The sequence below is a fragment of the Silurus meridionalis genome, chromosome 6, assembly GCF_014805685.1.
Source record: "Silurus meridionalis isolate SWU-2019-XX chromosome 6, ASM1480568v1, whole genome shotgun sequence".
Lineage (NCBI taxonomy): Eukaryota > Metazoa > Chordata > Actinopteri > Siluriformes > Siluridae > Silurus > Silurus meridionalis.
Window position 1 is genome coordinate 9336469 of NC_060889.1, and position 15939 is coordinate 9352407.

The window sequence follows — 15939 nt, forward strand, 5'->3', positions numbered from 1 at the left end:
CTAAAAATTGCTTTTCATGAAAATTCCAGGAGATCCACAGTTTTAGAAATACACATACCAGCCCATGGTTTGGTTGTGTGCCATCAAAAACCAGGCTAGGAGTCTCTAAAATTATATTTTCCATTTTTAAATGCTAAATATGGACATTAGGAGAAGCTCTTTACCCATATATGCATGGTTTTACGACAAAGCGTGAATTACATGATTGGATAAATGCATGAATGTGCACTTCACAATTATTTAAATAGGCAAGGGGTGCTAAGTGAAACATGCCAACAACAACAACAACAACAACAAAAAATAGACTCTATGATCTGAAAGTGGGACTGGGTTTACAAAGATTCTTATGATATTTCCATCTGAGAAATTTGTGGATGTGGCAGAAGACCAGTGTTCCTAATAAAGTGGTATGTTAATGTTCTGTCAAGATGTTGCTCCTGTTTTGGTTTTGTAACAGGACCCAGATGTTCGACTTTTGCACTTTCTTCTAACACATCCATACATTTCTCAGATGAAGATGTTGGAAATATTAAATTTCTTTCTTTCTTTCTTTCTTTCTTTCTTTCTTTCTTTCTTTCTTTCTTTCTTTCTTTCTTTCTTTCTTTCTTTCATCAAAAAGACTTCGGGAGGTCATCAGTGTGTCTTTTTCTGGCAGAAAACATTTAGCATAGTAATTGACAAAAACGTTTGGGAACTGTAAAAACAAGACATGTCAACAAACATCGCTGAATCTGTTGCTTAGTTGTGCATGGTGCACATTTTGAGCCACGTGACAGTAACCTCGGTGTCCAGGTTCAGCAGTCTCACACCGGCTCTTTACACACTACATGCACGAGCTGCATTCATCCGGGGGAAAAAACCGGCTGATGCTTCCGTCTTTTTAACTGAACATATGGCGGCTTTTCAGAACAGACAACAAACGCTGTTTAGACAGCTTTCTTAATTCTTTACCTATATCTCTCTCTATATATATATATGCATTTATCATTTATTTTTAAATCTGATGTTTTGGCACGAGAACGCGGCGAGAGAAGCCGGTAAGCAGCAGCCACTCTCCTCCCTCTGAACCTTTATTTGTTATCAGTTCCAACTGTTACATTTGTCTAATGCTTTCGATATTTATTACTTTATTCTTTATTACCTTACAGTTCTGTAAAATACATGTGTGTGTGTGTGTGTGTGTGTGTGTGTGTGTGTGTGTGTGTGTGTGTATATATATATATATATATATATATATATATATATATATATACACAAAAAGAAAAAATATATATATATGTGTGTGTGTGAAATGCATGCATATATATATATATATATATATATATATATATATATATATATATATATATAATATGAGATGTTGAGCTCTGTATAGATTTGTATTAGTATTAGATCTGTATAGATCTGTTGCTTGCTATAATTATGCACACTAATCTGTACATCGACATCTAATAATCAAAGCTTGTAACATCAACTAATAAGTATAATTATTACATGCGCAGTTTCCTTACTGACATACTATTTCGTCATATTTCATAGTTTAATTAAGCTATAACAGTACACACAGCAGGGCAGCACACTAGTGCGTGCCATTCCACAAATTAATAAGCTTTTCAAATTGACATCGCATGCGAAGTATCCCCCACACTCATTATCACCGAGACCGTTTGCATGAATTGTGTGTGACCTGTCAGGGAAAACATTGAAATGCTACATCCATGCTTGGATATTATATTGAAGAAAAGTTCTTATTATTATTAGAATAAATAATAATTATTATCTTATTAGAAAATAGTTGTTTCTTGGTATGAGTGATTGCTTTCATAATATTTGCTTTCCATGACCAGTAAAGCTTACAAAACCTTCTAGACTCTGTCTGTTGTGCTTTTGTTTTTTTTCAGGGTTTTTTTGGCCCTCATTATTTAGTTAAGCTCACTGTTATGCTGGGAATCTTATTTACTTAGCATTTATCAGATGCCTGTGTCTAGATTGAATTACATTTATATCATTTATACAACTAAGCATTTGAGGGTTAAATGTTCAGCAAAGTATATTTAACAGTTTATCAGTATTTTAGTATGCATATGATAATTTGCTGAGAAAGAAGACTACAAGTAGTAATAAACAGTATTGTACTCCAGACTGTCAATCATATTGTAAATGCTATTCAGTTAAGTCTTGAATGCTAGTTATTGTGTGTTTATAAGCTCTGTGAACTGTTTCCCACAAATCCTTGACTTAATGCAGTTACATAAGTAGCTCAGGCATGAGTGGTGTTTGGATTTGTATTTGCTCCTACTTTGGCTGACTACACGCTGTGCCCATCATGCTGAGGGTGAGACCCTCACCAACGGTGAAGCTGCCACTGGTACAGTGGCTATCATAGATAGATTTCAGTAGGCACCTAACAAACCAGGCCTGCCGCTTTCATTGGTTTGTCAAGAGGTTTCGGACATTTTAAGATGAATGAATGCAAAACACAACCTTGCCAATATTGAGTATAACTACACTTTTCTTGCTGTCTTATTCTGGCCAGGCAGCACTAAATATCGCATGCCAGCAACAGGAATTTATCACAATTTAGTTCACCAGCAATCTTTTATTTAATAGCAATACATCATGGGTTTTTCCCCTATCAAATTAGTTATATTTGCATTTTTCATAGAATAAAGTTATTTTAATGCAAATGTGAAATGTATGTATGTATATATATATATATATATATATATATATATATATATATATATATATATATATATATATATTATATATATTTACAGTGAGGAAAATAAGTATTTGAACACCCTGCTATTTTGCAAGTTCTCCCACTTAGAAATCATGGAGGGGTCTGAAATTGTCATTGTAGGTGCATGTCCACTGTGAGAGACATAATCTAAAAAAAAAAAATCCAGAAATCACAGTATATGATTTTTTAAACTATTTATTTGTATGATACAGCTGCAAATAAGTATTTGAACACCTGAGAAAGTCAATGTTAATATTTGGTACAGTAGCCTTTGTTTGCAATTACAGAGGTCAAACGTTTCCTGTAGTTTTTCACCAGGTTTGCACACACTGCAGGAGGGATTTTGGCCCCCTCCTCCACACAGATCTTCTCTAAATCAGTCAGGTTTCTGGCCTGTTGCTGAGAAACACGGAGTTTGAGCTCCCTCCAAAGATTCTCTATTGGGTTTAGGTCTGGAGACTGGCTAGGCCACGCCAGAACCTTGATATGCTTCTTACAGAGCCACTCCTTGGTTATCCTGGCTGTGTGCTTCGGGTCATTGTCATGTTCGACCCATCTTCAATGCTCTAACTGAGGAAAGGAGGTTGTTCCCCAAAATCTCGCAATACATGGCCCCGGTCATCCTCTCCTTAATACAGTGCAGTCGCCCTGTCCCATGTGCAGAAAAACACCCCCAAAGCATGATGCTAAAACCCCCATGCTTCACAGTAGGGATGGTGTTCTTGGGATGGTACTCATCATTCTTCTTCCTCCAAACACGTTTAGTGGAATTATGACCCAAAAGTTCTATTTTGGTCTCATCTGACCACATGACTTTCTCCCATGACTCCCCTGGATCATCCAAATGGTCATTGGCAAACTTAAGACGTGCCTGGACATGTGCTGGTTTAAGCAGGTGAAGCTTCCGTGCCATGCATGATTTCAAACCATGACGTCTTAGTGTATTCTTCTTCTTCTTCTTCTTCTTCTTTCGGCTGCTCCCATTAGGGGTCGCCACAGCGGATCATCCGTCTCCATACCACCCTGTCCTCTACATCTGCCTGTTTTACACCAACTACCTGCATGTCTTCCCTCACCACATCCATGAACCTCCTTCTTGGCCTTCCTCTTTTCCTCCTACCTGGTGGCTCCATCCTCAGCATTCTTCTACCAATATAATTCATGTCCCTCCTCTGCACATGTCCAAACCATCTCAATCTCGCCTCCCTCACCTTGTCACCAAAACATCCTACATGCGCTGTCCCTCTAATAAACTCATTTCTAATCTTATCCATCCTCGTCACTCCCAACGAAAACCTCAACATCTTCAGCTCTGCTACCTCCAGCTCCACCTCCTGTCTTTTACTCAATGCCACTGTCTCTAATCCATAGGCTCTCCTTGTACTCCTGCCTGCTTTTCTCATCACTCTGTCTATCCCACTTCTGTTTTGCCAACCTCTTTCTCCTTATGCTCTCCTGCACTTCCTCATTCCACCACCACGTCTCCTTGTCTTCCTTTCTATTTCCAGATGTCACACCAAGTACTTTTCTAGCTGCCTCCTCATCACTCCTGCAGTAGTTGCCCAATCATCCAACACCTCCTTAACACCACTGAGCCTCTCTGACCTCTTCCTGAACCTCACACTACACTCTTCCTCCTTCAGTTTCCACCATCTTATTCTTCTTTCAGTCCTCACTCTCCTCCTCTTCTTCTTCGCCTCCAAAACCATCCTACAGACCACCATCCGATGCTGTCTAGCTACACTGTCCCCTGCCAACACCTTACAGTCTCCAATCTCCTTCAGGTTGCATCTCCTGCACATAGCCCACCTGTGTGCACCTTCCTCCACTTTTATACGTCACCCTATGATCCTCCTTCTTCTTAAAATAAGTGTTCACCACTGCCATTTCCATCCTTTTAGCAAAATCTACCACCATCTGCCCTTCCACATTCCTCTCCTTAAAACCATACCTACCCATCACCTCCTCATCACCTCTGTTCCCTTCTCCTACATGCCCATTAAAATCTGCCCCAATCACCAACCGTTCTTTCCTAGGTACACCATCTACCACTTCATCTAATTCACTCCAGAATCTTTCCTTCTCCTCCATCTCACAGCCAACTTGTGGAGCATAGGCACTGATGACATTTATCATCATCCCTTCGACTTCCACCTTCACGATCATCACCCTATCAGAAACTCTCTTCACCTCCACTACACTATGACGTCTTAGTGTATTACCAACAGTAATCTTGGAAACGGGGGCTCTCAGCTCTTTTCTTTAAAGGCAGACCAACAGGTCTTCGAGGGTCAGAATTCTAGCTGATAGACAGTTGTTCAAATACTTATTGGCAGCTGTATCATACAAATAAATAGTTTAAAAATCATATATTGTGATTTCTGGATTTTTTTTTTAGATTATGTCTCTCACAGTGGACATGCACCTACAATGACAATTTCAGACCCCTCCATGATTTCTAAGTGGGAGAACTTGCAAAATAGCAGGGTGTTCAAATACTTATTTTCCTCACTGTATGTGAGGAAAACATGATAACATGACTAATAGCCAACAATTTGCATATTATATATATATATATATATATATATATATAATATGCAAATTGTTGGCTATTAGTCATGTTGCTCATAAATATAAGTACTTATTATAATGAAAATAAATTGCCAAGTAAATAAAGTTTTATAGACTAGAAGATATATTGTGTGGTGGGGGAATGCAGTGTTCCTTTTAACTTAATGTTCTTTTCTGGAAAAATACAGCACTATAAATGATGCATGTGCAGATGGAGTTATTTTGTAAATACAGCATTGTGATAATATATGAAGAAAGATTAAACATAAATAATAGTACTTGGACAGGCATTGAGGAATGTCTACCTCAAAGTCTGATCGCTCCAAAATAGATATGGAGAGACAAAATTTAATTATGTTTGTGTATGTGTTTTTCTAACCAGACATCACAAAGATAAGAGAAATGGGTTGCAAGCTAGACATGTCAAATCTGACAGAGGATGAAGCAGAGCATGTGCTAGAGGTGGTGCAGAGAGACATGCAGCTGCGTAAGACAGAAGAGGCACGTCTTAGGTAAGCTCGCTGTTCATCCATATCAGTCCTATAGGTACGTGATTGTCCCTGTAAACTATGTATACCTAGAATTTATTAATCATTTTCCTTCAAATATATCAGAATCTCACCAAAAAGCTTTTTCTCTGTGAATGTGAACTCTGCATTGGCATGAAATTCAGATAATTTTGTTAATCCATGTATTGTTAGATTGCTTTAGATTCCTTTTGAACAAAACCCAGAATGCAGGAAAGACCCTCCCTTCCGTGTGTTGCAATAGCTTACTTCCTGAGACACAGGACATAGTCTCAACTTTGTTGGCAGTTATTTTGGATAACAAAATATGTATATATTTGTTTGGGCAGTCTGGAGAGATTAAGTCTTGTATTAGGTATTGTCACATATAGTATGTGTTTTAAAATGCTTTAAAAACTATAAAAAGTATTTCCCCCCGCTGCCAAAAAATATTTCATTTGTTTAGTTACTAGCAAATAACCAGTGTTTACCAGATGATACTTCTTTTCAGGTGCCAAATAAAAAAAGGTAAAATATCAAGTAACTATATTATGTCACCATGGGCTGTATATATGTATATATAATTTGCTCCTCAAAATATTCAGTGAGAGCTATTGTCCTATGGATCAACATCTTTGAAGAGACCACAACTATCACATTATAGAATAAAGCGAATCAGTCAGAATAATTGATTTTATTAGAGTTGTTATTTAAACATTGTATCTACTGACTTGCGACTTTATAAGGCATGATATATAGTATAGTACACTATAAGCTATAGTGAGTATTTTATGTGATTTTTTTTTTTCTTTCTCTACTGGTGATTATCTTATAAATGCAAGGCTTTATGTTTCTTAAAAGATTATGCCTAACCCAAGAATATCATTGAGGTGTGTCACTAGTGCACCTAACACACTCAAACTAGGGCAACACAGAGTACCATGTCACTACAATGTCAATGTATTTGCTCTGAAAATGACAAATTTGCTACCCAAAAAAAAACTATTCACGATTGGGCACATTGCGTTCCCATTAAAGTATACTTGCATACTTGTATAAATGGCTATTGGCCAGTTAGGGTTGTTACAAGGTAGGGGTACAAAATAAATTGGCCCCTGAATGTGCACTGAGAAAAGCTTTAACGAAACTTATTTACACTATCTGTAGCATGGAATAGTTTACTTTGAGAATCAATTGTTACCATATGGGATTAGAACAGGTCAGGCGATAGAGCTCAGATTGCAACATAGGCATGCAGTAAGCAGGGTCTGAGGTTTAGCCTGGAAATGATCAGCAGCAGAAACCAGATTAGTGGCATAGATTGACCCAGTGAAAGATGATATAGATTAAGATAAAGGTGGCTGGACAGGGAGATTCTGCATCTGAGATTGGAAAATTAAGATAAAAGAATAAAGTGGAGGGTCAGTCAAATAACTATCTATAGACTGTCAAGTATTAAAAAGTAATTTGTTAAAATGTTGTCGTTATTAATGTTTAGTAACTGTATAATCCCCCTTGTTACAACTTTGATTAATGGTTCAGTATATGGCAGTTGGTGTGTAGTATATGATTTATAGACCTGTATGGTTGTGTACAAAAAAAATAGATGTATAGGTAGTAGAGATGGTAAGATTCAGAGGTAGATCAGCATAAAAGTTAATGATGTGATGCATCAATTTAAAAAGTATGCATCGGAAACAAGTTGGTATTTGTATCACGATGCATTGTTTTTAACATTTTTGCATAGGTAAAAAACTATTAATTTATATGTTGGGAGTAAAATTGAAGGTTATAAATGATGTACTTTAACTTCAAAAGATATAATTCGCTGGATATCATATGGCCAAGATGCCATGAATGCTCGCAGGGTGAGAATGTGAAGCTTACGTATAACACCATGTGCATTGCATATGCATCCTTAGTAGTAGATGCGCTATACTTTTTTAAATCTCAACACCACAGAGACTGAGGCGTGTCATGAGAGTCACATAGAATATAGATTTACAAGGCAGAGGCAGAACTGCATCTTTCTGGAATCAGAACAGGAAAAGAACCTCTGGTTTTCTTTTAGTCAGAAGTCAGAAGACACTTAGTAAATGTATGATTTGCTGTCTGTCTGAACCAAAGAAATAAAAGCGAACTATCTGTATTATAGCTTCATATTGTTTTGATTGCAATGTATTGCATTGAATTGCATTGTATTTATTCAAATCGAAAACAGATCGCACTGCATCCAAATAGGGATGAATCGTATCTCATCACATCGGTAGCTGCTTCAAATTTATCTTTAATATTGTAGCATTGGTCAGTGCTCGAATTGAGTCAAGTCTTATAGGGAGTCCCCAGTTGTTGTGTAATTTATATATCTTTTACTAAAATAATCTTGGGACCCCCCCAAGTCTATTTTTTACTTGTCATGGGGAGATTCCCTAATGCCTAATGGGGAGTCCCGGATCCCCCCAGCCCCCCTCAATTAAAGCACATTGGCTATGCCTCGAGATGCGAATCGCATTGGGCTCAGTTATGGAGATGCAAATCTCTAATAGGTAGTCCTTTCAAAATTCAACTCAACTTTCATGTAGACAGACAATCAAAATAAAGAGTTACCAGATTTTCTAGTTTTGGCTGTTAAATTTTGGTCTAGTCAGGTTGATGGATATCAATTCAATTCAATTCAATTTTATTTGTATAGCGCTTTTAACAATGAACATTGTCTCAAAGCAGCTTTACACAGATAATGTGGTGATTAAAAGTAATTATGTTCTTTGTAAGTACGTTTGTCCCTGATGAGCAACTGTGGCAAGGAAAAACTCCCCGAGATGGCATAAGGAAAAAACCTTGAGAGGAACCAGACTCAAGAGGGAACCCATCCTCATCTGGGTTGCACCGAATGTCTATTTGAAGCAGATATGCAATGTTGCGGGGTACAGTGATGGGGATCAAAAGCGAACTGTATTCCTGAGTCAGTGTAGCAGACTGTTGAGATTAACTACAGTCCAATCCATCCTCAAAGCTCACGCTCTTACTCCGGAATTTCACCCAAGGCGTTGATGAGAAACTGTCCCAAGCTGCACAGAGTGGCCTCCAGTCGAAGAGAACACTATCCAGAGGCAGGCCTGGACGAAGTGGGAAGATCCACGGAGAGAGAGAGAGAAGAGGGTGACAGGAAGAGAAGGATATGGATTATTAAGTGTTCTTATTGTTGTATGAAAGGTAATGTCACTGTGCAGTTTGGACTCCGGCAAGACTCGCTATGGCAGCATAACTAAAAGGGAGAACCAGAAGGTAACACAGACATTAGGGATCTCTGGGATAAGAGACGACCCACCACACCACCGTCAACAAACCTGAGTAAACGCGTGAATGTGAGGGGCCGACAGCATACAAATATCCCACTTCACCAAACACTCTATATCCATGTTCCCTCCAGATCTGAGCCTTTACCTAAGAAATAAATCTACTGATCAAAGGCTTGACTAAATAAATGTGTTTTCAACCTCAACTTAAACACTGGTCCCGAACACTGGTTGGAAGGCTGTTCCATAACTGTGGGGCTCTATAAGAGAAAGATCTGCCCCCTGCTGTAGTCTTCATTATTTGAGGAACCAACAGCCTGCACCTGCACCTTTTGATCTAAGTAGGCATGGAGGATCATACTGGTACAGAAGTTCACTCAGATACTGCGGTGCGAGACCTTTAAGTGCTTTATACGTCAGTAGTAGTATTTTATAATCAATGCGAGATTTGATTGGGAGCCAGTGTAGACTGATTAAAACAGGGGTGATGTGGTCATATTTCCTAGATCTAGTGAGGACTCTTGCTGCCGCATTCTGAACTAACTGAAGCTTATTGATGCACTTATTTGCACACCCAGACAGTAAAGCGTTACAGTATTCTAATCTAGATGTTACAAAAGCATGAACTAGTTTTTGTGCATCCTGTAACGACATCATATTTCTAATTTTAGCAATATTTCTAAGGTGAAAGAAGGCGATCCTGGTGATATTATTCACGTGAGACTCAAAGGAAAGACTAGGGTCAATAATCACACCAAGGTCTTTGACAGCCGTACATGCTGAAACAGAAACACCATCCAGAGATGCCACGTAATCGGAAAGTTTACTTCTAGCTGCATGTGGTTCTAGTAAAAGTACTTCCGTCTTATCTGAGTTGAGCAGAAGAAAGTTATTAAGCATCCACTGTCTAATGTCCTTTACACACTTCTCAATATTGTTAAGCTGATCTCTCTCATCTGGCTTTGCTGAAATATACAGTTGTGTATCATCAGCATAGCAATGGAAGCGAATCCCATGTTTATGAATAATTTCACCAAGAGGCAGCATATATAAAGAGAAAAGCAGAGGGCCTAAGACAGATCCTTGAGGAACACCAAACTTTACCTCATAGAGCGTGGAGAACTTACCATTTACATCAACAAACTGATAGCGATCAGTCAAATAAGACCTGAGCCAGGAGAGAGCTGTTCCCTTTATTCCAACAACGTTCTCACGTCTAGCAAGTAGTATAGTGTGATCAATGGTGTCAAAAGCTGCACTAAGGTCAAGCAAAACAAGTAACCCTGAACAGAGGCCAATAACAGGTCATTTACCACCTTAACTAGTGCCGTCTCTGTGCTATGATGAGGCCGAAATCCTGACTGATACATTTAAAAAATGTTATTCATAAGCAGGTGCGAGCATAACTGCTGTGCTACAACCTTTTCTAAAATTTTGGATATAAAGGGGAGATTTGATATTGGTCTGTAGTTGGACAGCTGACATGGGTCAAGGTCAGGTTTCTTAATAAGGGGGTGGATAACTGCCAGTTTGAAGGATTTTGGTACATAACAAGTGCTAATGGAAGAGTTTATTATTTTTAAAACAGGTTCAATTACCTCTGGAGTTATCTGTTTAAAGAAACTTGTAGGCAAGGGATCGAGAATGCAGGTTGATGATTTTGATGAGGAAATTAATGAAATTAAGTCATTTTAATGAATAGGAGTGAAGCTTTGTAGTTGATTTTCTGCTTTAATTACGCTGCTGTCTACAGGGTTACTTGTAAAATAATTTGGATTTCTATTAACCGTCTGGATTTCTTGCCTGATGTTTCTTAGTTTTATTATTAAAAAAGTTCATGAAATCATTACCACCTAATGATGGTGTGCATGTTAGCGCAGTGCTTTTATTTCCTGTTAATTTTGCTACCGTGCTGAATAAAAATCTAGGATTATGCTTGTTATTTTCTATGAGAGTGGAGAAATATGCTGATCTAGCAGCACTAAGAGATTTTCTATAATTTAGGAGGCTCTCCTTCCATGCTATTTGAAATACTGTTAATTTTGTTTGACACCATTTATGTTCTAATTTCCAAGTGGTCTGTTTTAAGGTGCATGTATGATCATTATACCACTGTGCTAATTTTTTCTCCCTAATCATTTTGGTCTTAAGGGGAGCTACATCATCTAAAGTGTAACGTAACGTTGATTCTAGGTATTCAGTGGCCCAGTTGAGCTTTGCGGAGTCAGATGGAGATCTCTCCAATATCGTAATTTCTGGAAGATTATTGATAAAACGCGCTGCTGTAGCTGACGTGAAAGTACGCTTAACGTGGTAGCGTGGTGAGGTAGAAATACAATGACTGAGGCAGATTTTAAAAGAGATGAGATAATGGTCTGAAATAGCTTCAGACTGTGGAATTATGACTAAGTTTTTTATTTTTAATCCAAATGTTAACAACAAATCGAGAGTGTGTCCACCATTATGAGTGGGTCCTATAACATTCTGATTAATTCCAACTGACTCTAGAATGGACACAACTGCTGCTCTTAAGGAGTCTTCCTGATTATCAAAATGAATATTAAAGTCACCAATAATTAATGCTTTGTCTAAAGAAGTAGCTAAATTTGTGATGGAATCTGCAAATTCTATGAGAAAATCAGAGTAGGGCCCTGGGGGCCTATAAATAATAATTAGTGGAATTGACTGACTGGACCTGCTTTCGGACACTGAATATTTTATGCTGGTTTAAAGAACTTCAAATGTTTTACATTTGTGTCTAATCTTTTGTGTGACGTTTAGATTATTATTATAAATAGCTGCGACTCCACCACCTCTGCCATTTAGACTGGGCTGGTGTATGTAACTATACCCAGGAGGACTCGCTTCATTTAATGCTACATATTCATTCGGTTTAATCCACGTTTCTGTCAAACACATTATATTAAACTCCTGTTCGGTAATATCAATGGGTAAACAAACAGCAACTTTTGTAGGGTTACATAAAAATAAATAAGGAATAAACATTTGAGCTATGAAACATTGTTGCCCCACTCCCCCCACTCGAGCTACATTAACATAGCTTTGGGAATTCTTCTGCATTGTCCCCGCTTTGCATCACGTGTGAAATCCGTTTAATAGAAAAGCGCGGCATCACCGACGGGGTTACATCACTACCAGGAAGCTATAAAAGCACATGGAGTCAAGCCGGCACTAGCTTCTGTTTGTTTATAAAATACTCTGTGTGCTTTGTCCCTTGGTAAGTGGTAAATGTCAGAGAATATATATAAAAAGAAAATGAAGGCAAGCAAGAAAACTAAGCACACTTTCCAGCTGTGTATTCCTTCTTGCCACCGCTGTATTACAGGGGGGATACCTGGGGGACAGCTTTGGCTTACATGTCCTTGGGAACGCTCCACTCCCAGTGGTCACTCTTGGAGGAGGGTGCTCGCTGAGGCTCGCAGATGGACCTTGCAGAGGGTTTTGAGACAGGCTTGTCCCTTGCTCTTGCCTCACCTGCCTGGTCCGGCGATTCGTAAGCACGCCTTTCGGCGGTTTCTTCCGCTTGTGACAAGAGCATTTAGCTCCTCTCCTCTTCCTCTTCCTCTTGAGTAGCTTATGGAGGTTGTGACCCGTGCTGTAGACAAGTTATATATAGATCAGCCGGCCAGTGAGCAGAAAGCTGCTCTGTCCAGTAAGCTTTACAAGGTGTCCAGGTCCTGGGCTAAGTCATATTCGGCCCGCCTTTTCAGTTCCTAATCCGCGTTGTACTCCAACGTAGTGGGACTGAAAGAGTGTGGTTATAGGTCGGTGCCCCGGGTTAAAGATACGCTAGACAGCTATCTCTCCCCAGGTGTCGTATCGTCTCTCAAGACCCCGAAACTGCCCACGAAGGCCCTTTGTAACACATCAGCACTGGTGGGCATCCTTACAGCCGTCAGGAGGGTCAGAGAAGGACAGTCACTCACTGTCAAGCAGTTTAAAAGACTGCTGGGGTTAATGGCAGCAGCATCCAATGTGGTTCTACTTGGCCTCCTGCACATAAGACCCCTTCAGTGGTTGCTCAGGACCCGAGGGTTCTCTCGAAGGGGTAATCCGCTCTGTACAATCAAGGTCATGCGGCTAAGCCTTAGATGCCTTAACTCTTCATGACTCTTTGCTCTCCCCTTCAGCCACTGCTCGTAACCTTGGGGTAACTATGGATGTGGCTTGTTAGTGTCGATTTCTTCTCTACAACATCCAAAGGATTTGACCATATGCCGCTAGATGGTGCCTGTTAAGTTTATAATGCGATCAGCAGAATTTGGATCGTGTTAACTGCTTGTTTGGTTTATTGCTTGAATTCCTTTAAGAACAGTTTGATAAAGGGTTGGGTTCAACCACCCATAAAGTCTACGCATCTGCATTTTTAGCGTATCATGCCCTCTCTGTGGCCCCCTAATTTCTGGAGTTTAATCCAGGCATGGCCAGTACACCAGAATGTGGTACGTCCCTGAGGTGCCATTGGTCATCCCACGACCTGCCTCCAGGCATTCTCTCCTTCTCATTTTTAGACCCCAGAGCAGGAAAAGCTAAACTGGCTGTGTCCGGTGCAAGCACTGGACATTTACGTCCACAAAACGAGTCTGTGGAGGAAGTCGGAACAACTTTTTATCTGCTATGACCCTCCGAGGAGAGGTCTCCCTGTGAACAAGCAGACACATAGCAGATGGATTGTGGATGCAATTGCATCCTCCTACGAGTCCTCTGGTCGCCCTGCTCCTTTCAGGGGCAGAGCACCCTCAACCCTTCGTCCGAGGAAAGGCCTCTCTGTGAACAAGCAGACGCTTAGCAGATGGATGGTGCATGCAACTGCATCCTTCTACGAGTCCTCCGGTTGCCCTGCTCCTTTCGAGGTCAAAGCACACTCAACCCTCTACTCCCCGTGGGTGACATCGCGCTTTTTCATTGGACAAATTACACACGTGAATTAGAGTGTGGACAACGCGTTGTTAACGCAGCACCTCGTTCTGGCAGGGAACCAGGGTTACATACGTAACCTGGAGACATTTTTTCATCTCTTGTGAAGTTAATAGGAACAAACAATGCAGGTTGTTATGTTACCTAAAATCCAGAAACATGGCAGACAACCTAAACCTACAAAATACTGACAATACTTCCAGGGTGCGTCCTTTGAGCTTATGAGCTTATATGTGGAGGTGTATGATATTTTTCATGGTCTGCTTGTGTCTAAATGACATACTCACTGCCCCAAACCACAAGTGGATTAGCTAAAATCAACTTCCCCTATTAGGAAATTAGTGTATAATGCATGTGTGCATGGTGCTCTGCCATCAACTGGCATCCCATTTAGAGTGTATTTAGTCTGCTCTCTGTGTAACCAAGATCCACTGCGGCCCTGAGCTGAATAAAACATCAATGCCGTGACCGAAGGAATGTTTCATTTCAATACCTTATATCACACCTGACCATCACATTAAAACTGTTCCACAAACAGTTGCTACAAAGTTGTAAGAAAACAGAAAACAATGGCCTCCTTACCCAACACCAGTGCATGACCTCACTAATGTTTTTTTGGGTCAATGAGCACAAAAATGTACATCCACACTTAAAAATATATACTTCCCAGAGGATTTAAGATTATGGTGTCATGGTCAGGTTTCCACAAACTTTTAGTATTTTTTTCCACTCCTGATTACTATGACCAGATTAAAATTTAAAATGAATGTTATTAGTCTTAATAACTTTATTAGTGTTTCTAAATTCATTTGCCCTCATTATTAAATTCCTGCTTAGTAGCAACCATTATAAAGCATAAACACACCACAAATCAGCTTTTTACATCATCTGATTAATGGAATTCCCCTATTGTTTTTAGTGAGATTGGAGGATGTTTAATTCTGCACGTCTTGTCAGCACTAATCTGTTTTTGTTCCCAAAATGAGATTAGATTACAAAATATTTAGGCAACAGTTTTGTTTGGTTAGTAAGTAGTTACTGACATAATTTCTGAATTGATTGCTGTCACCACATAATAATTAAAAATTGAATTCTGTATTGATGTGTCAATGAAGCATGTAGAAGGCCACATTTTAATCACAGTGGAGCTGGGCCACTTAATGTTTGATTAATTGTTTGTAGCTTATTTAATTATAAAGACAAAGCAGGACGCCACAGTACGCCGGGCCAACGATAGTTGGAAATTCTGTCTTTTAGTGTTTTCAGACTGAACATTTTTAAATCATATGAATGTGGTTGTTTATAAAAAAAAAAAAAAAAAGTTGGTTATATGTTTTTCCATGCATATTCACATTGTGTATGTGGTTTGTTGACTTCAGAGCTAAGAAATCATGGTAAAACTAAGTGTCTGTGATCTTCCTGTTAGGATTGTAAATTAGGTGCCAACATTTGAATGGACATGTTGATCCATCTGGAAGAGGACTAAGCGTTTTTCAAAGCTTGACATATTAACTTATGACTTGCCAAATATTAACGTCATCTTTGGGACATCATCACATTGTATGAAACCTTGTTTTTTTAATTAACAATAAACCCTTATTACCTAATAGTTTGTTTACACTGGCATTGCTTTTTAAATTTGTATCTTTTAAATGTAATATTCCAAATAGTTATTTAAGGTGAAAGTTTGTTTAAGCATAATTCTATATGTGTGGGATAGTGGTGCAATGGTAAATATTATCACTTCCCAGCTTTGTCTTTAGCCTTATCCTCATAAAGCAGCTAATAGTCAGTTGACTGGCCATGGCTTTGCAGACATGCAGACTCTTGAAAAATATCTAACTGGATTGATCTAAAAGAAATGTATCTGGAGGAAATTCAG

General features: G+C 39.1%; 1 protein-coding gene across 3 annotated transcripts in view; it reads left to right on the top strand.

The window, feature by feature from the left end:
* Positions 1-738: 738 nt before the first annotated feature.
* The window catches only part of myripa (myosin VIIA and Rab interacting protein a), a 35087-nt gene continuing 19886 nt past the window's right edge, over positions 739-15939 (top strand). Inside the window, exons 1-2 of one of the 3 annotated variants that reach the window (XM_046852462.1) lie at positions 739-1037; positions 5700-5829. In XM_046852462.1, the coding sequence (XP_046708418.1) occupies positions 1004-1037; positions 5700-5829 (164 nt within the window). In that variant the 5' untranslated portion in view covers positions 739-1003. The remainder of the gene's footprint in view (positions 1038-5699; positions 5830-15939) is intronic. The other 2 variants (XM_046852463.1, XM_046852464.1) reach the window with 2 other exon arrangements.